General features: G+C 37.2%; 1 protein-coding gene across 1 annotated transcript in view; it reads right to left on the bottom strand.

The window, feature by feature from the left end:
• Positions 1-23,108, bottom strand: part of LOC135074784 (uncharacterized) — a 54,347-nt gene extending 31,239 nt beyond the window's left edge. The window contains exons 1-5 of the mRNA XM_063969166.1: positions 22,932-23,108; positions 8,586-8,641; positions 5,831-5,920; positions 4,519-4,629; positions 2,330-2,510 (exon numbers count right to left, since the gene is read on the bottom strand). Coding sequence (XP_063825236.1) covers positions 2,330-2,510; positions 4,519-4,629; positions 5,831-5,920 — 382 coding nt within the window. The 5' untranslated portion in view covers positions 8,586-8,641; positions 22,932-23,108. The remainder of the gene's footprint in view (positions 1-2,329; positions 2,511-4,518; positions 4,630-5,830; positions 5,921-8,585; positions 8,642-22,931) is intronic.
• Between the last annotated feature and the right edge of the window lie 852 nt (positions 23,109-23,960).

Genomic DNA, 23,960 nt, shown 5'->3' on the forward strand with positions numbered 1-23,960 from the left:
ATTCATGGTCCTTTTCAAGACATCATATTCTAGAAGACTCTTTGCCAAAATTTTAGGTCAAGGATACCACGAATCAGCTAATATAAAGGGAGAGTACGAAACTAACTTATTTTACTACTAAAAAAAGAGGAAACAACTACTATCACTGTTCGATTGTAACATTCAAACGTTTATTTCCTTATAGCAACAGAGTTTTGTAACAAAAACGATCGGGTAACATTCGGCTGATTAACATAGTGTTTGTGAAACCGTATCTGCGACGTGACGATTAGCATTCGCCGGGCGTTAATTAGGTCGCTAATAAGTTAGGTAAGCGACATTTCCCATTTGCTGGCTTGCTTTGTGTATGGGGGAACAACTAATGGGTTTTGAAATTGCAGTAATCCTGTCCTTAGGATCATGTCTTTTGATTTGATTAAATGCTGTTGATTTATGCTATGCAGCAAAACAGAAGTTTTGTATTCTTTCTAATGAATTCAACGTGAAATGTTGCAAAAAAAATTTTGGGCAAAGTTATACGCGATATTAACACGTTTTTTGTGTATGTCGAGTTAAAAGGCTATGCAAAAGGCATACCTAACAAAATATCAGATAAATTGGTATGCACAATCATATCAATATTAGAACTGTAAAAATAATTAAAAATGCTATAATGAAGTGGGTCAACAGCATAATTAGAATGTAATTCATTAGGGCAGCACAGATAATGCGCCGTGGGAAGCGGCCTTGGCGCGGCGCTTCCCACAGAGAAACAATGCACAGACTATATGGGACTGCGATGGACGTTGAACCTGCTTGAGGGAAATGAGCTTGGTAATTAGTTCCATTAAAATAAAGGGAAGTCAAACCTTAATTTCGAACTCCTCCTACGTTCTTCTGATTAATTTCGTTGCGGGTCCAATGACAGTTTAACTTTCCCCCGGGACAAACTTGACCTTCATTGGTTGGGTTTTTGTGGCGGTCAAGCTGTAGATCCTGGCTACACAGGAGTTGCCGTGGTGGGAACGAGAGGTGGGAATAGTCCCGTACCATTAAAATCACAGTAACTTGTGAACTTTTAAGGTATCATTTTTGTTATTTTGACTGAATTTAAGGCATTGATATACGTCTAAAGACTATTCCCAACTCTCGGTCCCACCGCTACAACTCCTGTGTAGCCAGGATCTACAGCTTGACCGCCAATAATAATCCAACCAGTCAAGGTTAAATTTGTCCCAGGGGAAAGTTAAACTGCCATTGCTACCCGCAACGAAATTAATTAGAAGAACATAGAAGGATTTGGAAGTTAAGGTTACGACTAACATCTGCTTGGCAACAGTAGGTATTTTTATGTGGGAAAGACCCAGTAATGAGACACAATAGACGTATAAAAAAGGAATATCACAGCACAGCGGACACTATGCCTCATCGTTAATGGACAAAAGTGATAACAATTAGTTCATCGCACACACACGGTGACGTGGCATAAAACAAACGGCGGTCGCGATTCCAATTCGGATGACGTCACTCAGGTGACAACATTGCTTGATTTATTGACAGTCAACACACGCATTTATTTGCTTTTGTGACATAATGGCGGTGTCTATTGTTAGAAATGGGCCATTAGGGTTATTGACATTAATTTAATATCTGCCGACCTTTCAACAATACAGCGTGGCATTTAAAATTTCATGGATACACTGTAGCTACGTCTATACGACAGCTGCTATTAAAACAAATGATGATTTCATAATAATGTTAAGATTCATCACAGCCTACTCGAGATCCGAGCAGTGCTGGTTCGAACCCCGTCACCGGATGGTGGTTTGCGGTGAATCTACTCATAAAACAAGCATAATTTATTATGACGGCATTACACTACTCGTTTCGGCGTATCGGAATCTTCGAGGAAAACTGAAATTCGAAACGCGTGTTTACACACTCGTGCACCCTCGCATAGAACCCAGTCTCAGAGGCCGCGCACTAGGCAACATGTGGTAACATGGTATTCGAGTGGCGGCTGCCATAGCAATTTGCACTCTCACGTTCTCGAATTTAAGCTTTTTAAATGACTTTTGGCTTGCTAAGCAAGCTGAAGTGGCAATGGGTAGAACACATAGTACGCAGAACTGACGGCCGATGGGGCAGCAAGGTTCTGGAGTGGAGGCCGCGTACCGGAAAATGCAGCGTGAGACGTCCACCACAAGGTGGACCGATGACATCACAAATCACAAAGGCGCTGAACGCATTCCGCTACCAACCGGGCTACATAGAAGGCATTGGGGGAGGCCTATGTTCAGCAGTGGACGTCCTATGGCTGAGATGATGATGTTGAATGTCTAAAACAAACCTTGGTCCTTTCCCTCCTCCATGTACTGGAAGTCCTTGAGCGTGTGGATGGCGAAGATGTTCTCCTTGCACTGCATGGCCACCTTCTCGCTGCCCGTCTTGATGAGGTACTCCATGAGAACCAGCGCCTTGTACACGTGCCGCCAGTTCTTGCCGTGGTCGTTCAGGCGCTTCCAGATCATCTGCAGGAATGCACGGAATTATACTTAAACTACGGCCGACGAGACGCGATACCAAATGTAAACAAACCCAATGTCATGGGTGTACCCGTCTGACTTTGACATATTTTGGCGGGAGAACGAGACATTACGACAAATACACAAGATGGGAAGAGACAGAATATATTGTCAACTCGACAGTCGTATCGACCTTTTGTATCGCTGCTAGTTGGCCGTACTTTAGTTAGTTAGTTTTGCAAAGCAATGCTGCTGTCGCGCTCGCACACTCAATGCGGGCGCCCGTCGCACAGTCGCGACAGCAACATAATTACGCGCGAGCGATAAGGATGGGTAGCTTGGGGTCATTGGAGAAAATTCTACGTGCTCACAGACCGGGCTTTAGTTAGTTTTGCAAATCAATCGAGCACAGCCTCTTGATTGGGCCATTGTGATTTATCTTCCTACTCCAATCAACCCAGTTCCTCCCAGAAAACAAGCAGCCTATCTAGGCCGGTACTGGCTTCCTGCAGCGATGCTGGTGATTGGAGAATTTGAGCCCTTTGGGAATTACAGTAGAATCCCGATTATCCGGATCAATTAAAACCATGGGTGTTCTGGATAATCAAAAATCCGGATAATCGATTTCAAAATAAAATCAAACAATAAATAACTTTTTACAATGGAAAGAGTTTTCAATACATCATTTAGAGTCTAAAAATCTAAATTTTAGACCATTTGATGAATCCATTTCTTTTAACAATGAACTAAGACGACGTCCGTACCATGTTACGGTGGCGGCGCCTTCCGTTTTTATGGGTCCAGGCCCTAAATCGGTAATTAGAAACCGTGAAGAATGAGTCCGGATAATCGGATATCCGGATAATTAAGGTATTTAAACTTCGGCCAAACCAACGGTGGCAACCAGATGTGATGTAGGAACTTATAACGATGTGTTCACATTGACGCGTCCTTCATTGGCCGCGGCGTCCGATGCAGCGTCTACACGTTATTTTGACGTTTCCGAGTTTAAAATGGTGTTTGTTTTATGGTGAACGCCAGGAACGTGAACGCGGCATTGTGAACAATAATATTGAAGACGCATAGACCAGGGGTGGTCAACTTGTTTAGACATAAGATCTACTGTTTACTAACAAAACCCTGGGCTATCTACCACTTACATACTTCTTGAAATCTTAAACGAAACAGCATAGTTTAGTACACAATCATGTAGTATTTTTTGCCTTGCCACAATCGACTGGACTAATAGTCGCGATCGACCGGTTGGCCACCCCTGCATTAGACAGAAATCATAGAAAACAACAAAATCAAATCAAAGCAGACAAGAACCGTATGAAGTGAACATATTGCACCCGGCCCATAGCTCGCAGATCGGAAGGCCGACCCAGAATGTGGGGACATCGACATGTCCATATACACCGTTGTGGTTCACGGGCCGTACATAGAAGTGGATTTGAACCAGATTACTCTCAATGCGGATACCAAGTTCGATTTATTAGTACTAATCACTTGGTTCCATTATTCAAACAAAAATTAGAACTGTATGGCTGCCGATATACCATTTTTCTTTAAATGTTTTTCACTAAAAACTTTCTTCGTCATCATTTATCGAAATCGACAATCACTAGATAGAAGCAATGATTGTCAAAAAAAAACTGAAGTAGGCGTGTGACGTAGTAAAATAAATAAGGCGCAGATTTTTAACCTGTAAGACCAGCTGTTTAGTCAACATTAATGACAAATTAGACTACAGAAATCAATTTACTCAAACGATGCGTTGTATGCACATGAGTTGAAGTTTAACCCTTTAACTGGTATAGAGAAAAATATTTTTCAGCCCCTAACAGTAGGTCTAGGATGAGCGCCGCAAAAAGCTTTTATCGCGCCATTTTATCGATTTTACGCGATAAGCCCATACATTTGTCGTCTAAACTCATCGATAAAATTTTATCACGGCGCCCATCCTAGGGAGATAAAGGTTTAAGCACTATCTTGATGTTTCATATCAACTCACCTGCATAATCTCCGTGAAAGCCATCACGTTGTACGTGAGGTCGGCGATCTCCGCCATGAGAGTGCTGGAGGGGCCCCATGGGTCGTTCGAGGTTGCTTCGCGCACTTTTACCTGGAATCATATGGAATTAAGTCAGTTTAACTGCTTGGGAGAGTCGCATATCATCATCATCATTTCAGCCATAGGACGTCCAATGCAGAACATAGGCCTCCCCCAATGATTTCCATGTTCAATAGTTGGTAGCGGCCTGCGTCCAGGCCTCAGGTCATATTCTACACAAGTTCAAATTGTTTATTTACAAGTAGACTCCCAAAGAACATTTTTACATGTCCCAACTCTACCACTGCTTCGGGACAGTAATATGTGCCAGTTTTGAGAAAAAACAGCGCAAGAAACACACAGAACTTGACCCGAACTTTTTTATTGTATCTTAATACATGCAAATAAGATATTAAATACTATAACAGTACTGTAATAATACAGTTACAGTCTCGAAATATGACTAAAATTCAAAGCGGGTGACGCATTTGAAGCAGAGTAGATGCTAAATATGAGCCTAAAATGTAAGGAATTCGCTCTGAAGCCTGCAAATCCAGGTGGCGAAACGTGAAATATAGGATTGTTTAACAGTTATTTATTTATTTATTTATAATCTGCTTGAAGGCTTACAGAAAGTCCAACAGTTACACAATCGGGTATGAATTCTGTAATTTCCCAAGAAATTTTATTAACAGAGACCGTTACAGTATAATGTTACGAACTTGACGTTATCTCTGCCAAAATATATCAGGGCAGCGGGTTTCATTTGCATAGAAATGTACAAACACCGCTGGCCACTGCTGATACTATGCGGAAAGTGTTGGAGTAGCAAGGCCTTATTTAGTACAGCTGATTTTCATATTACAGAATACTGACCCTTAAGATCTGTTCTTCTATTTACCAATACTACTGGGGGCATCGTTACTAGCGACCCAGCACCCAGGCCTTCTAGATTAATTAAAAGGAAAGCCCACGCTAAGATAAAAGATTTTATCAAGCTGGGACTTATCAAGCCCAAAAATATAGATTACTAAATAATCCCGTTGCCCCCTCGTGGTACTGGTGTTAATGGATTCACCACAATAATCCAGGGTCGGCGGAGATCGAATCCGCGTTCCTTGGATCACGAGTCAGCCAGTCCGACACCTTTGCCGTTCGGCTATTGTAGCTTCAATGATTGTGTTTTTCTGAGAGGTAGCTACCTCTGCCACTGCAGCTGCAAAACTAAGTCTACGCATTAATTGTGAGAAGTATGAAAGTAATAAAACCTTACCTGAGCATCCGAGTAGTTGTGCGCGAGGTTTTTAATATTTCTCCTTAGGCCCGCCACGTTTACTTGCATTTCGTCCCGACCACGGGGCATCTGTAAGACATAAACTTGCTTACACCGACTACTTGGGGACAATGTATCGGTTGTCTTAAAGACTGTAAAATCAACAGTTGTCTGTAATAATCAAGACAGACTTTAAAACGACCGAATGTTTATGGACTAGGAAATGCAACTTATAAAGGAATATAGAGAAAATAAAAAGATGGATAAAGGGCAACAACCAAAAAAAGATCAGAATAATGCAAAAGTCAACTCCACGATTGAACTAGCTTTCTAAATATGCAACTTTTATTGAATGGGAAAATAAACATTAATTGATGAAGTATTATGGGCGATTGCGCAGTAACCAGCAATGAAGTAGTAATTGGACCGGTAAAGTAGATGTAATCAAATGATTTTGACATAAACACTAATTTATATTTTTATTGTTTTATTGGTTAATGGATTATCATCAGCACGTGGTCTAGTCATTTTTGTCTATAAGTAAGAGCAAATAAAGTATAATCAAAATAATTAATTATACAAGTTATTACTTTAGTAAAATTGTATCTTGTATGGACCTTATGGTATCAAAATATGTATCATAAAGGAAAGTCTTATCAATCTGTAAAACAAATCATAAGATATCAAACACGTAAGTACTTAATTATGAAACCAAATATAATAAACTTGAGGACGCATTTCTTGCATAAATATCACTTATCATTATTTATTTACCGTATGATAGATAACACACGGAGTTTATTCATTAGAACAAAGTATTTATTAATATTATAGAAACTAAGACTTATACCACCTTAGACTTAGTAGAAAGCATCTCTCTGAGTGAAATTTAGATAATCGATTTAAAATAACTACCCACAATAAACAATAACATCGAATATTCCAATAAAATGTTATTGTGATCATTGTGGCCGCAAGATAACGGAATGATAATCATCGTGATTATTACAATCGTTATCCCGAATGGCATCGTAACGATAATGTATCATAGTATGATATAAACAAAAGAATTGCACGCTTTCGCTGCGAAATTGTGAAATATTGCGAATGTTGCAAAACAAGCCAGGTTCCTATGAAATAATGATTGTAAGCTAATCATCATTCAGAAGTAAAGTGATAAGGATAATACCTAAATTCTCAAAATGAAGACGCTTTAAAGATTCATTATGAAGAAAGACTGAAAAACAGCAAGTGCAGTTTAAAAGATCATCGAATTTCTATCTATAAATTAATCAAGCCTCCCATTTCATAAACGAAGCTTACCGCCTTCAAAGATGCATTTGAAACATTAAAAAGACCTTTATGTGCACTTTCGTGTGTAATTCGATACAATTTAGTTCGACCGCGTTTACAAGACTTGTTCCCACCACTGCAACTCCTGTGAAGCCAGGATCTACAGTTTACTGCCAATAAAAAACCCAACCAGTGAAGGTCAAGTTTGTGCCGGAGGAAAGTTAAACTGTCATTGGACCCGCAACGAATTCAATCAGAAGTACATAGGAGGAGTTCGAAGTTTTGGTTCGACTTCCCTCCACTGCGAAGCGGATAACAGGTCAGCGCTGGTAGGGTAAAAAGATTATGAGACATGTAGAGGCTCCTTCCTTAAGAGCAAAATGACGATTTGTAAGAACTATTTATTAGTCTAAACAAATAAAGAAATTTTGACTTTGACTTTGAGGAGACAAAACAAAGGTTTAAGTAACCTTTAAGAAAGATAATGCACCACGGACGGTAAGTATCAATCCACCGCGTTTAGGAATGACATGAGACAAAGAGTTATATTTTCGGGAGTCGCTTGTAAACAAAGTGCCATGTGTATTACTGTCTCTGGTGTTAATGACCGCGATAACGAGCGCGAATTTAGACAAACAGAATTGACCTACACCGAAAAATGTTTGCGTTCACTTTTTATCCTTATCTTTTATGTGCCTTAAACGTTGGCACTATCTGGGAAATCTATTTACTTAATAATCGCAAACCAAAGGGCAATCACATCTTGTAAATGATTCAATTATCAACAAAATGTGCCACCTCTAGAATTTTAAAAAACTTTATGCCTTACACGAGCCACGGTACACGAGCAGTTGGTACTTTTGAAAACTACAATTAAAGCAAATTAGTAATATTTCATAAGGAAACGAAATGTAATTCCCACCTATACATATTTTCAGGAAAAAAGGATTTTGTTACCCAGAAAATGGTATGACTAAATATTGGTAAATAATTTATTATTAAATATTGTTGTGGAATAATAATATTACTGTATGTACCTATACATTTATGGCAGTATATGGTCATGGGCATTTAACACGGCCATTAATGCGTGAACAACACTTTAGTATTAATAAATACTTCCGACTAAATTATGCATGGGTGAAAAGCAAGAGTGCTTCTAGTTTCTTGGAAAAGAAAATGAAGAAATGAGGATTTCCTATGAGAATGAGAATTTTTTAGACATTCCGCTAGACTATTTTGCCAATTTTGGTGAAAAATAAAAAATAAATCAAAGCTCAAACTGATACAAAGGTTCACACGTGTACGTACGCCAGGTACGCGTGACATTGCCAAATAATAAACCAAGCACTACAAGTGTACTTAACATAATCCAAAATAATCTAAAATCAATACCACACATCGGGTGTCTGCGAACCAAGCTGGAACTAAGGAACTCAAGGGGTCCACTACAACCACTTACTTTGCAGTGCTATAAACTCGTGTATTTAGTAAAACAGCCAAGTGTGGACGCCGCGTCTGTCGACAATATAATATACACAAACATATATTAGATGTATCACATGCATACAGCTTTATTACACTTTAAACGTATTAGACATGCTGTAAAACTACACACTGAAAACTATCAATTTTGCGGAATACACGTAAATATAAAATAAACAGCGTTTGTTATGCCTCGCGCACACGGCACAACACAAGCGAGCTAGTACTGTTGGTGCGGTGTTAGTGCGGTCAATGTCAAGCTCTGTTAGCACTATCGTGGCGTGTCGGTGATGATTCAAGCTATTTGTGAATTTGTCTACTTAATAACTTGGTGCTCAATGTTTGGGTGAAATGGCAACCGGAATAGGAAAAAGTGCATTGCGATATGCGGTGAAATAAGTGATATTATATTAGAATAATACTTTGTTAAGCACACAACTTTAATTAGAGCTCACACATTACCCTAAAGTAAAAAATGTTAAAATTCAAACGGTGAACACTGGCTAAATTAAATATTTGCTCATAATTTTACCGTTTCTAATCCTACAGCTACAGTAAACAATATCTTCATAAATCACACTTTTCTAAGCCAACAACTAGTGGAGGCGTGTGTGACCGATCTAACCCAAGTCTAACGAAGTGGGAGGAAGCACTATGAAAGCATCGGCCCTCAGCGACAAGTCTAATGGCTCATACAAAACACAAACAAACATACTACGCTCGCAATATATCGATTAGTTCGGTGACGAGCGTTTCTTATATTGGTTCATTGAGAAAATCGTCAGAGAATAGCATAATAATACATTTTAAAGTTAGCTCTGAAAACTAGAATAACTTTTCTGTAAATCATTCATGGGTAATTCGTTTAAAACGTTTCGAAAACATCTTTCACAGTTTATAGAAAACGTTATTAATAACAAGTGACATGCTTTTGTGGAATAACAAGGTTGAAAGAATCAAAACAATGATGGAAATCTTAAAAATGGTAATGTTACTAGGTGACAGTATTAAACACATCTAACGCGATATTTAAAACAACGCTTACATTTACATACAAGTCGTCACTTTAAAATTCAAATCTATGTATAAGAGTATTTATTTATTTAAAGTCTAGCAAACAAAGCGCTATTTACAAAGACTTCAGGCAATGACGTTGGTGTGTTTTATCAAGAAAATGAGGTATTATGACTATACTGTTACCACTATTACCATTTTTTATCTTTCAAAGGACATTGAACGAGATTTAGGCAATGTGAATGCTCTGATGGGACGTAGATCTAAATGATATTAGTATGAGAGCTTATCTTGATGTTTTAATCAGTTATATTAATTAGTAATATTGAATTTTGAAACCAAGCTGTTCAGTAATCTGTGACGCAAAACACCACGAAATATTTTATGCATTTTGCAAGAATCTTTAAATTGCCAATAAGTATAGGAATGCAGTTTTCTGCTGCGGCTGCTGAATAGTGAATCGTCGTCGTCGTCGTTTCAGCCGAAAGACGTCCACTGCTGGACAAAGGCCTCCCCCAAGGATTTCCACAAAGACCGGTCCTGCGCCGCTTGCATCCAGGTACTTCCCGCGACCTTCACCAGATCGTCGGTCCACCTAGTGGGAGGCCTGCCCACGCCACGTCTTCCAGCTCGTGGTCGCCACTCAAGAACTTTTCTGCCCCAGCGGCCATCAGCTCTTCGAGCTATGTGCCCCGCCCACTGCCACTTGATTTTAGCGATTCTGCGGGCTATGTCAGTCACTCTGGTTCTCCTAATAGTGAATAATGATGAATAACTACATCAGATGAAGAATCCAGGGATACCTTCTCAATTCCACCATACAATGTTCTACAAAACAATTTTAGGAATTTAGGAAGCTAGAGTTCACTCTTAGACGCGAATTTGCGAGCAGTTTGCAAGGCTGATAAAATAATTATCTGGTCTTGAACTGAATTGGATTTTATTAGACATCAAGAGAGTACAGTCGACAGCACATCAGACTGTGGATTTTTGATGCATTATAGCGTTTATTACAAGTGCCTAAGATGCCAGTGTTGACGTGCTGTCTGCATATAAAAACAATGTGGCGCAACGCGACCATGAAATCGGAACAGCGATGAAGTGGTTAGGTAACTGCAAACGTTGCCCCAAAACGGAGGAGGTTTCGACAGAAACTGATTTGATCTTCAAGAATTTCAGTGGATTATTTGAGAAAAGAGACAATATTCACTGACATGATTACCATTATTGATCTTTTTAATCATATCGCTATATCGTGGCAACATTCTCGTTCTTGAGAGAATACCCGAAGATGAGTTTGATAACTCTGAAACCGTCACTAGTTTAAGTTAGATTTACTATTCCATCTAGGTAGATACAAACAATATTATGACACATCAGTCACGTGCCGTTTATACAGGTTTTATACCGTAAGCAATAAGCAGCTAATAAGGACCTTGACCCGCCTTCTGAAGCGGCCGCAGGTCCGATTTATTTATTTACCGACCGGCCGATTACACGTTCAATATACTACATTCTTTACTTTATCAGCAAAAAATACAGAAAATATTAAACGTTCTGAAGATCAAAATCAAAAACATCGACCTTTCCAATCTGCTAAATAATTTAAAGGTGTGAAAACATAATGTCAAGCCAAATGCTGGTGACATTTCAAGGACAGCTCTTACAAAACTATCCTACAACGCTGTATAGTAACAGATCGCTGAAGTCCTTAACGACCATGGCACGATCATAACTGTACCACCACCAAACCGAGGCAAACTCGTGGAACACGCGGCGGCACTAATCACCATGGAGTAAAGTTCAAAATCGGGCAGATTCATAAAAAGAGGTACAAATGTCGGTTTGTATGTAAACGATGATAGGTGTGCGGAATCGGACTCAGTTGAGTGAGACGTGCATTGAACTCTGTTAGACTTCTCAATTTTCAGGTTGGGATTAACATACGGGCGGTTAAGTTACTAATACAAATGTGGGAAAGTTACATTTAGTGATACAAGAGATAAGTTTGAGATTAATAGCAAAAAATGTAACCTACCTAAAACTAAAGTGAAAATGATGACACCCAGGATGACCCAGGAAATGCACATTCCAAAAAACTTATTTACTGGGCATTCCAACGAGACCAAAGTGACTAGTCGATTCGGAGAATCGCGGTAAGGAAGTGAGTAGCGTGTTTGTGCCATGCCATAGTTAAAAGAATTTGGGGAATGCCCGCGAACTTACAAATAAGTTAGTAAACAAAACTAGCACTTCTTTAAGACCTAAAGGGTTATTCCGCAATATCCTGTGCGTTTTCCGGCTCTACGCATCTCCGTCAGACACTCCGAGATTGCGTCATGCGCAAGAGTCTTGTCGGATGCAAACGAAAATAAGGAAATGTTGTGGAATATGCCCCCCATTTGGTCTTCGCGGATTCATGTCTTGAACACGGAAGACAATTATCTACACAGGCAAGGCCCAATCAGAACAGTTACGACGGTACCCGATTACACGCATCTGGCGAGCAGTGCGCGATCGGCCCGTTACCTAATCGCGACAGGTAGGTCACTCCTGCGCATTGTCGCCGGCCGTTCACTCGCGCTGGGGTAACCAGTCTGCACCAGACACTAGTCTAAACCAGTAGATCTCTAATATTTTTTCAAACGGCTTTAAAGAGGTCTTAGGGGTATGCAAGGAATAGAAAATTAGTTATGGAGTAATTTCTCTAGGGCAGGCTTCACCGCGCGATGTGCTTACGAGAATTTTACAAAAATGCTGATTTGGTGTATCGTATATTTCGCCACTTAAATGATGCGCCAAGCATGAGGACCACACAATTTTCTAAGTAGGTATTTAGAGGTTTAAGTGATCCACATGAAAGATTATTAAGACCTAAAACATCTTCTGAGAACTTCGGCGGAGTCATCACTTCTCAGCCTTTAGGAGTAGGTATGTGAATTGTGGAAAAAAAAAATAGAAAAGTTACCCAAGTGTATACTTTTTCCAGCGAACATTAACAAAACACATCATATCTAATTCAATTTGAAAATCGAATGTTTGCGTGAAATGCACAAAGTCTAGCCACCCTAGCAGCCGTCGCATGCGCATGCCTGCCATACGATTTAACACTTCCGCTCCGTATTATGACGCAGACTGAGCTTCATTGTTTATCGACGTAACGCCGCTGAGTATCGGGATCAAGCCGATACCATAATTGACATCAGATGTTATGTCATGTGAAGTATTGTGACGACTACTGAACGGAATAAAAGAGATTTATTTCGTTTAATACTTCTTGTCGTGTCGACAACTACACAGTGTCAGCCCAAAACTCTGCTACAAGAGTTGCGTTGCCAGTGGAATAAATCTCTGTTACTTTGAAAGGGAAAATCTTCAGAAATATGGAGGGAGTATGTAGAACATCCTCCACTAAAGGAAAGGCCGTGAGGCAAAAAGTATTCTTCCATAAACTAAAATGCTATTCCTTCAGCATTTCGGTCTCTCCGTAAATAAACATCTGGATTTCGTCTAATTACAGCCTTAAACGTCAGTGAAAGCCAAATAAAAAGTATTCCTGCGTGAGCGCAGAAGAAAGAGCGTCGAGAAGATTTGCACCTAAAAATAATAACGATGAAATTAACTTCACTTGAATGTCTTTTAAACTGGAAAGACATTCTCGCACATTATGGCTGGTGCTGTTTTAATCAATTACCGAACGAAATAAAAGACCTGTACCTAAGTGGTAACAATGAATACTGTCGAGAAGGTTAAAATAATGATAATGACTTTAAAATGCTAATTGCGCAGAAAATTGATAATAGCCTAAAACACGTATCTAATAGAGAAAGTGGGACTAACATAAAACTATTCGCAACATTGTGAATTCGTAGGTTTGATTGTTTTGACATTTCTACGCCCACGTTTGGCCTCGAGTAGTTTGCAAAACAGTGAACTTACGAGAAGTAGGTCAACTTCATCATAAAACGTGATAAATATGAACTTCATTTACGCTGTTTTTTTGATAGAAAATTATGCACTAACATATTTTCACAACATTTTCCTAGTTCTGCGGAACTTACGCTATTTTATTTTAAATATTTCTACAGTTTAATAAAAGCGGAAGAACTGGGAAATTAACTCAATCAGTTGTATGAATTGATAATTCCAAATGCTTTTAGATTGTTGTGATCTTGCAGTTGCGGAATATAACAGTTTAATACGTAAATGATACAATAGATACTGAAGTGCTACGACTAGAAATAATCAGCGTAATACAATTTCGCTAAGAATCATAACATTGTAGGACGACTTCAATCGGACGTAGGGTTTCTGATTTCTCGACCTATTCAATCGGACGTAGGGTTTCTGATTTCTCGACCTATTTTTTTTCTCGAGTTTCGGGAATTCTCGAGGCCAAAGTCTCGAGTTTCCTCGGGTCTCGAGTCTTTTAATGAAAACTGTTGAAATCGGTCGAAATTTAATAAAAACACAGGGTTTTTAATCTAATATACCTACTTTTATTGCACAACAATCAATATTAGAATTTAGTACCACTTGTTTTGGTAAAGAAAGTACGATAAATAGTTTTTTTATAAACCAAAAAACTTTTTAATAAATGTTTCAATTTCTTAAAGATAACGACTTGAATAAACTTTACGAGGAGGCACGAGTACCTAACCTAACAGACAGTTAACAAATTTTTCGGTCTATAAATCAGTCAAGTAACTCTGTCTGTCTGTCTGTCTTGCTTTCACGCCTAAACCACTGAACCGATTTTGATGAAATTTGGCATAGAGATAGTTTGAATCCCGGGAAAGGACATAGGATAGTTTTTATTCTGGTTTTTGAAACAGGGACGCGCGCAATAAAGTTTTTCTGTGACAGACAAAATTCCACGCGGGCGAAGCCGCGGGCGGAAAGCTAGTAATAAATATAGCATACTCGTTGGTGAACATTATTACTTAGATTGAGATCATTACTTGCAAATCAAATCAGTTAAAAAGGAAAGACTGGGCCAGTCTAAAAGCAATGTTAACCTATTAAATAATTAAAAACTATCTTTTGTCTAAGAAAATAGGCTTTCAAGAATATTAAAGCTTCAAAATCGAAACTCGAGAATTCTCGAGCTCCGGTGATTTTTTTCTCGTCTCGAATGAAGCCAAATTTCTCGAGTTTTCTCGAGTTCGAGAAAGCTCGAGCAGAAACCCTAATCGGACGGAACTAGGCAAAAGGAAGTTGTGCCCCAACTATTTGCATACGGAATGCAATAACATTTTTACTCAAGAGGAGAAATAAACTGTAAGTACACATATATTATAGTTGTAAACAATCATGGCATTTATACCACTGAATATCTGAATCATGCTTCGAAAAATAAAATGGAAGGGTCAATGATAAACAAAAAATATTTTCGTGTAATCAGCATACTTATAAATAAAGAATACATTGATTAATAAATGTGATAAGCAGTACGTTGATATAGGACGGAACCACATTATCTGATCGATTCTGGGTACGTCGAAGGGTGGACTCAGTATTTCAGAGAACTATGAATCATACCGCGTTATGACCCGATCTTATGATTCAGATCGTGAAACCTCACGAGGAGAAGAGTATAGCTTGTATATTAATTACTAGTGTCCGACCGAAACTAGTTTTACGACCGAAACCGAATTTCGGCAACGGTGTCTATTTCGGCCGAAACCGAAACCGAAACCAAACTTCCTTACAAGGCTCATATTTTGAGGGAAAAATAAAGAAAACGTTATTATAGTCAGTCAGTCTTTATTGTTTTCTCTTTAAATTGCATTAAAATTGAACTTATAAAGTGCCTTTTTACTTTAAACGGTATCAAATTATGTATTAAAAAAGAAAAAGAAGGATTTATAGTCTAGATTTTTTTTTATTACTCGCAATATTCAGGACATCTACATAACCCGTCCCATGGTCGGGTCTTTTACCTTAATAATTTCTCAAAACAAAATTGGTAGTACATAAGTTAGTATCTACTGTACTTGCCACTTGGATACCTTGGTGATAAATACTAAAATGAACTTTGAAACACTGAATCCATAAATTATCACCATGAAATGCACTATAGTCATTACTAACTACTTAACTAATTTTTGTTTACGTATAGCATTTGCGAACCAAAAAAAATTATAGGTTATATTAAACTTGATTATACTTTTATTTATCAGTCATATTGAATATTTTTTTGATGTTTACACTCGCTCTTATGTTATAACGACATAAAACGAGATAAAACTTACCAAATTCATTCATTCTCGTAAACTCGCCACCACAACAAAACAAAACAAAACTAACAGCAAACAAACAAGCGAGCGAATCACGACATTGGCTCTGATCGGATTCAATCACTCATTCAATGTGCCGAACATGACCGATAACAGTGCGGAAACTCCCGAATGCACATTCGGTTTCGGTCGTAGTTTCGGCAAGTTTGCCGCCGAAAACGAAACTAAACCGACACTCGTGTTTTTACCGAAACTCAACCGAAAACGAAACCGAAACCGAACATTCGGTCGGACACTATTAATTACACTCTCATTGTGTTCAGTATCAAATAACCCTCCTTCTGGCGCAGCCAGAAAAGCAAAAGAAGATTAACATTTTTAGAAACGTAGCTCATTTAAACCATTTTTATGTATTGTTATGTATAAAAGTTAAAAATGTGTTAATTAAAGGAAGTTCTTATCATTGTGTACGGATAAATTGTTTTATACAGGGTGTTGATTTCAATACCCGCCATATTTAGGGAGTTGATTAAGTAGCTTATTCTGATCACGAATCAGCAAAAAAACTGACTTCATATTTTTTTTAAATTATATTTTAAATATCTACGATTTCCATAATCGACCACTACAGTGCAGAATAGTCCCCCAACGCAAACGGCGCGCGGCGCTCACCCGGTGACCCGGGCAAGCGCCACAGTAGATAAATCAAACAGTACGGAAGCTTCATACAAACGCTCGAAATCAGACTCACGCACACAGACGCACGCTTTACACGAGCTCTAAGCGAACCTCGCAGTCCATCCGTCGCGAGTGTCGCGCGCGTTGTGTTTTTAATAATAATTTTATTGCATGCACGTTCCGCTGTATTTTTAAAAAACATGCCACGAGTGTATTGCGTAGTATACGGCTGCTTGAACTCGGCATCTTCAAAACCAGAACTTTCATTTTTTAAACTTCGTAATAATTCTGAATTGTAAAAATGATTAATATTACTTTTTAAATAAAGTGCTTACATCTGATTTTGTAATAGTTCTTTTTAAATTACGTAATTACGCTTTTTAATAATTAATGTGTTCTATTTGATAAAGTAATTTGCTCCGCGCGCTTTTGTACTAAGTGATGAACTGTATTTAAAATGAGGCAATAGCTATGTGAAAGTAAGTATCCGGTATTTTATTTTTGAGATTAGAATATCTTCTACCGGCCTCTAATAGTACTTAATCAATTTATTCGATTATGTATTCGATCATTATAGAACCTTATTAACGTTTTATTATTTTGTTAACTACTTAGTCAATTAATTTATTCCATTAGGTATTTGATAATTAAAAAACCTAAATAAACGTTTTAATAAATAAGTAAGTCAGAACCTTATTAATTTTATAAAGATTAAGAGTGCCAACCCTAACACTCAGTTGAAGTGTAGGTATTTAACTCGCCGAAAGGGCTAAGTTTCCGTACTGCTTTAGCTCATATATCTACTGTGCAAGCGCTGCGCCCCCCGTCCCACGCCCCACTACCCGCGCTCGCCCATGAGTCAGTCAACTATCAGCCACAATCAGCTGTGAGTTCAAAGACGACTACTGGACAGAGCTTAATCCAAATCTACCCTAAAAATGTAATGACTAAATTAGTTACTTACACCTTATCACGTTACGAGTTTATTTTTTGTTCTAAAAACTAATTAATTAAGTAGGTCTTTAATAAAAAAACCTTTTACACGAATTTGCTTCCTTCCGCAAAATAAAAATTTTTACAGAAGCTACATTTTTTTTTAAATTAAACCATGCTTTTATGTGTGTGATAAGCTTGTACCTACTTATCATTCAAAAGTACTGTAAACAGATGACAATAATGCTCTTTCATACAGGTTCGTTATTCCTTACATTTCTAGCTCTCTACCTTAATAACTTTTACGTCTTTACGATAGTAATTATTAAAATAAAACTTAACTTACCGCAAACTGAACACCTAGAAATAACACACTGGCAAACTCTTGTTCCTTCACTTTCGATAGGAGATAAGACAAGATTTTGTTTTTAAACTCGATTGATTTCAGTATCTAAACAAAATTTCTATCATTTAGCACTTCTTTCATTAAAATACAATTAATACCGCCGCACGGATATCGGGCCCGCACTGATACAATACATACTTCGGTCATCTTCGTGTTTCGGGCGTCATCGGCGCTCAATCGTGGATCATCGATTTTCTCCATTCATCAGTCCGATTTTGCTTCCCACGTCGAGAGGCTGCGCGCACGCTCCGCGAAATCTAGCTCGTATTTAGAATTCCTAGTACTCAATCGCTATTTCTTTATTTCTTGCCTTGTAACATCAACTTTTCTCTTCCTCTCTGCTTGATAAATGTTTTCTAGTACATAAACTTCTTACTACCGTGTTCTATCTCTGTAAAAATTTGATTTAAAATAATAACGTAATTTAATTTCTATCGGCGTTTAATTTAAATTCCCTGAACGACTGTTAGGCTGTTAGTTAGGTTCAGGTTAAACTTCCATTCTTCATAACTTACATAAAATAATTCATCATCATGTTCGTGATTATTTTAAATGAACTTAATTTCATTACTTACACGAAATAACTATCAAAATGTATTGATATTCTTATCGTTTTAATAATAACGATTGAGCTACTACAAATCATTTGCATTTGAGTATTTTGGAAGCTTGCTATAAGAGCATTAATTATGATAGGACGGATCTTTAGTTAACAAAGATCTTCGGTCATCGAATGTGCAAATTTGCGATTTTTGATTGTTTTCTCGTGCGGTTTTGAGTAGTTAGTGTGTGAACGTGTGATAGTGAGTGTGGTAATAGTGAGTGAGTGTTAGGAATATGCCTAACCATACGTACAGTGCTCGTGAGTAGATACGTAAACATGGTTTACTGTTACGGGAGGGCACGTGGAAACGCATCTGAAGTCGCATCGGTAAGTACCTAACTCTAAACTTAAAGGACATTCCTTTTTAATGTAGGAAGTGAATAATCTGGTAATTTTGTGTAGAAAATACTCCCGCCGTCGCGGTAGGTAGTGGCGGAAAGCGCTCCAATACACTCACACACACATAGGAAACAGCAAACTAATTTAAAACGAACTTTAACTTTAGTAAGTCAAAGAAAAATACCTATTTACACTACCAACTTTGCGTATCCTTCAGTAGACTATCCAACATGATAAGCGAGCGATCCGCATAGCTCGATGGGTGCCCGTGCCACAGTAAACGTATATTGCATTATTGCGAGCCATAGTACAGTTGATGTTGCACGGAAAATATTCGCTAAAAATTCCACTTTCGTTTGTAATTTATTTTTTGGTGGATAATGCGTTTATGTAAGTCATAATATATCACCTAAATAAATATGGCGAGTATTGAAATCAACACCCTGTATAATACATATAGCTAATGTAATTATCTTGAGTTATTACGAGTGATTCATTACTAAAATCGTTACCTTGAATCAGGTGTACGAAATTTTTAGCATGATATGAAAATAAAAATAATGATAACGATTCCCCCAGCAGAAAACAGAATTTAAATTGCGCGTTCGTAATTAGCGATTCGGCAAATAATAAATATTCCAAGATCATAGGAGTAATGCTTTCACGAAAAGAATTTTGTGGGCCGTCGCACACAGGTGAAATTTGCTCAAAAGTTGGCCAAAATTACGTTAAGTGTGTTTATGCCTTATATTGCTGTAGTCTGTCTAAAATAATAGTTTAAAGGTGATTTAAAAAGAAAAAGTAACAAATGTTTTCATTGATGTGTTTAGTCTTACAAATAATTTGTTAAAAATTTGATAAATTTTTAAAAATACAATTACGATGCAGAAGTTATTTTTGGTTCTTTTAAAAGTTTTATTACATCTTAAGGATAGGGAATACTAATGGAATGCTATTCTGGCAACTGCCTGAAAACATATTATGAGTATTTTTAAAATTCATAAAAATTGTCAGTTTTGCAATATTTTGTTTAGGTGACGCAGTTTGACGCAGCTAATTTTGGTGTCATATGAAAGCCATAGATATGTTCTTTCGAAATATGTAAAAGAAACGGGTTGATCGCGCTTGATCATGAACTTTTTCACTGTTTAAAAAAAATAAACTGTTAAAATATAGACTTCTATTCAAACCTATATATCTATAACATAGTAAGTAATGTAGACTGTTTAGTAATACAGAAACAATAAACTAACCTGGAAGTATAGAATCCATATATTTAATACCAAATATCAACTAAATAAAAGTTAAACGTTGTTGTTAAACAAGAGCTAAAAATTATAATAAATTACTCAACAAGAAAAACTGTTTAAATCAAATGTTCTGGGTATCTGGATAAAAAGTGTTAAACTTTTTAAATATCATTTATAGATGGCGCCATATGTCTTGTTCCTATATTAGGTTACTAATTTAGAATCGGAGTAACTTTGCTTTTTTAATTTTGGCCACAAATTACGTACATTTCACCTGTGTGCGTCGCCGCAGTGGGCGAGTTTATCCAACTGGCTAGAGCCAGTAACGACAGTTGAATAAATGGTTAGTCTTGAAATTAACCAGACTGGAGAAGAATTTCATTAAATATGTACTTTCCATTTCAACCATACTATTTTTGAGATGATTTTCACGAATATTATCTTATTCAAAAATGGCCTGGCCTGAGGTAGGAATTCCGAAATATTTTGACCAATTTTGCCTAACTGCAACCCTAGGTGAAATTACGTGGACCATTACGTGGCCAACCATAAGGTAAACAATCATCTATTAATAGTCCACGTGTTGGAAATCGATAGTAACGTCAAAGCGCACGGCAGACTCAGCAAGGTCCAAGAGCAACTGGTCGACCTTCGCGAGGTTGTGATAACGAAGCAGTTTACATCGACGATCTCCTGATATTGCTTAGCAAGCTAAGCGAACATTTTTGAGGTCTATGATGATTTCTTTCTAAAATACAACTGTATCAGTAGCAGACTCCATTCAAAGCTTGTATTTTAATGTAACAAACATCACGTGACATGTGTCAGCATGTATCTATAAATACCAGCTTGACGCACATAAAGATGGGTTGTTTATTAGAGGAAGGGATAGTGGCCGGCCCGGATACAAGCCCTTCCGGCCGATCGGTTACGGACATTATTATTTATTATTAATAATAAGGCCGAAAGTTGTGCCGAAAGCATGGTATTAATTTATGCAACAAAATTAGTCTACCAGCGAAAGAACGACGCCGACGTTTAAAATATGCGGAGTTATTTAACAAATATTTACGTAAATAAATAATACTTGATGCTGAACTAGCCATATGAAATTAAAAATGAAAGTTTACATTTAGCTAATTAATTCAACGTTGTTTCAATTCGGTGTTTACGCGCGACGATGAGCGTGACCCAGATCTTTCGGGTTGCCTCAGTTAAATGCGGGGATACAAACAATTTATTTTACTTTTTATACTGCCACTTTTGTTGCCAGATTCACTAAAAAAAGTAATAATAAATATTTCGAATCCTACCAGAGGAAACCTCTTTGGAAATGTGTCAGCAAGCTCTATGCGCGACCAAAAGATGGCGTTGCATGTGCATTAACTCGCGATGTAGGAGTTTAAATGCAACTGATAATCTAGTCTGAATTAACCAAAATAGTATTATATTAGCAAAGATTTTTATGTAAAAAAATGTCAGTTTGAAATATTTTAGAGGTAGATACTATTTTATTAGTTCAGCAGAGTCAATTAAATGCTTTAATTAGAGCCGTGATCTAGTAAGAGAAAAAAAACCTTCATGATTATTGCCCTTGAAAAAAAAAATGTATACTTTGATGAAAAAAATTAATGTGTATTAATTCAAATATAAAAAAAGTACCCAATTTACCTTCTTTAATTCCTTATCCTGTGTATTAAAAAAGTTATTATGTCGCCAAAAAAACTAGTCTGTGTACAACGCCCGCATATCAGACTGTTATCATCAGATTTCATATCAAATTATCATAAAAAAATATTACTGAAGTTACTGATGGAAGTTATTCACCCGAGGAAGTCAATGCCACTCAATTTCTGTGTCATACTTCCTGATAAAACTATTTCCTACTTTTAGAACTTTTCTGTTTACTGGTAAGACTATAGATTTATACATTATTTATAGCATGAAACCTATTTCATAGGCTGTAAAATACCTCAATAGAGAATTACTATCTACTAATTTTAGTTTAGTATTCACATTGTACACACTTTATAAGGAAATGTCATTGTCAAAAGGTCTTTGGCATTGTACACAGACAGCTCGGATGGCCTCAAGAGTTCAGGAAATCAAATTAATTTAAATATCTGTCCACACATTAAATAATTTATTGGTAAGAACACCAATTAATATGACATTAAAACTCAAGAAATGTTTAAGCTTCATAAAGTTTATAGTGGAATAAGTTAATGTTAAATAGAAATCATACATTTGCAAACGGTCAATCATTGCTGCTATAAAACTAGTACCTACCTAGTACAGAACAATAGCTAGCAAGTCATGTTGATATTGATAATTTGCATCATTTCATTGGCTTAAAAGTAAATCGAGAAACCTACGCCCAATAGCTATTTGGAATAGTTTGCTTAACATCTTCAAATGTACAAGGAAAACATAAGGATAGTTTTTAGTCAACTTTTTACAATTAATTGATTGTCCTTCACGGTGAATTGCTGATCTATTATTTGCACTAGTCAGCTGACTTGATGCATTCAGACGTTTCAATTTAATTTATGAGGGCGGCACATAAAATCAACGGCAAGTTGTTTTATCAAGACACATAATTGGCAAATAGATAAAATATATTTTTAAGATTCCATTAAATTATAGTACATGCGGAAGTTGACATAATTTGGTTGCAATACGGACAGAATGAACTTTTGGGATGTTGTTTTTATGTTGCTGCCGATTAGGGCAATACTGCAGACAATTATCTGATTTGCACAAATTACTAAGTGTAACACACAATTTAAGCTCTTAGTACTATGTGCATGAAATTTAGTTACACAAGGGGTTATATTTTCACCATTTAAATTAAACTCACACAATATTGAAAAGGAACTGGTAACTCCAACAAACAAAAACTGATCACTTGTTTTCGGCGAAAGTTGACGTACACTACATGAATAATGGTCTCACAGCACAGGCTATCTACCTGATAGCATTATCAAGCCCTGATAGTGTTTATCATATCAGACAACATTAGCACAAAGAATCTCAACTTATACAACGTGTCCCAAAATTCAAGGATAAGCCGGCGCCGCAGGGTGGACATAGTCATGACTGCTTTAGGAAAAATAAGAAAAAAAATCTATCTCAATTATTTTTTAAGTTACACAATAAATTATGAAATTCGTCGAAAATTGACACCCCTTATGATATTTTACATTACTACGACTACAATATTTCAAATAGTTCAGTTTTTTTGTTTGTATCGGCAACTTAAGTAGTGCTGCTGTCCACCCCAATTCTTAAAACCCTCAGAATCCTTGCAATTTTTACACAAAAGTTAATCAAAATATGATATTTCCTTAAAATTTTGAACGATTTTTACTTACACTCCACTTTGACTCGTCGTTTTGTAAAAAAACAGTATGAACACTACTGCGGCAAGTTTTTTATAAAGTTGACGCAACTATCCAAGATTCCGAAATGGTATAATACTCTAAGAAAACTAGTCGCAAAAAAGATATGCGTACCATTTCTACAAGCATTTCGCTTGTAAGTTAGTATGAGATAAATCTTGCAACTGAATTTAAAACCAGTTCTCCTTAACCAATTGAGCTGAAATTTGGTATACTTGTGTAAGTACGATGACAATGCAATATTATGGTACCACTGAGCTGGATGGAGTATGGAGGTGGCCATAGGAACTCTTAACGAAACGGCGGAATTACATCTAGTTTGGGTTCGTTGGACTTGTCTTTTCGAGCACTTTAGTGCTAGATGATGTTCAGGGTCCTGATAATGAAGTCAAGAGGTGGCAGGAGCTGGCCATAGGAACTCCTAAACGAAACGGCGGAAGCTTATCGAGTTTGGGTTCGTTGGATTTGTCTTTTCGAGCACTTTAGTG

This window comes from Ostrinia nubilalis, chromosome 9, assembly GCF_963855985.1.
Source record: "Ostrinia nubilalis chromosome 9, ilOstNubi1.1, whole genome shotgun sequence".
NCBI lineage: Eukaryota > Metazoa > Arthropoda > Insecta > Lepidoptera > Crambidae > Ostrinia > Ostrinia nubilalis.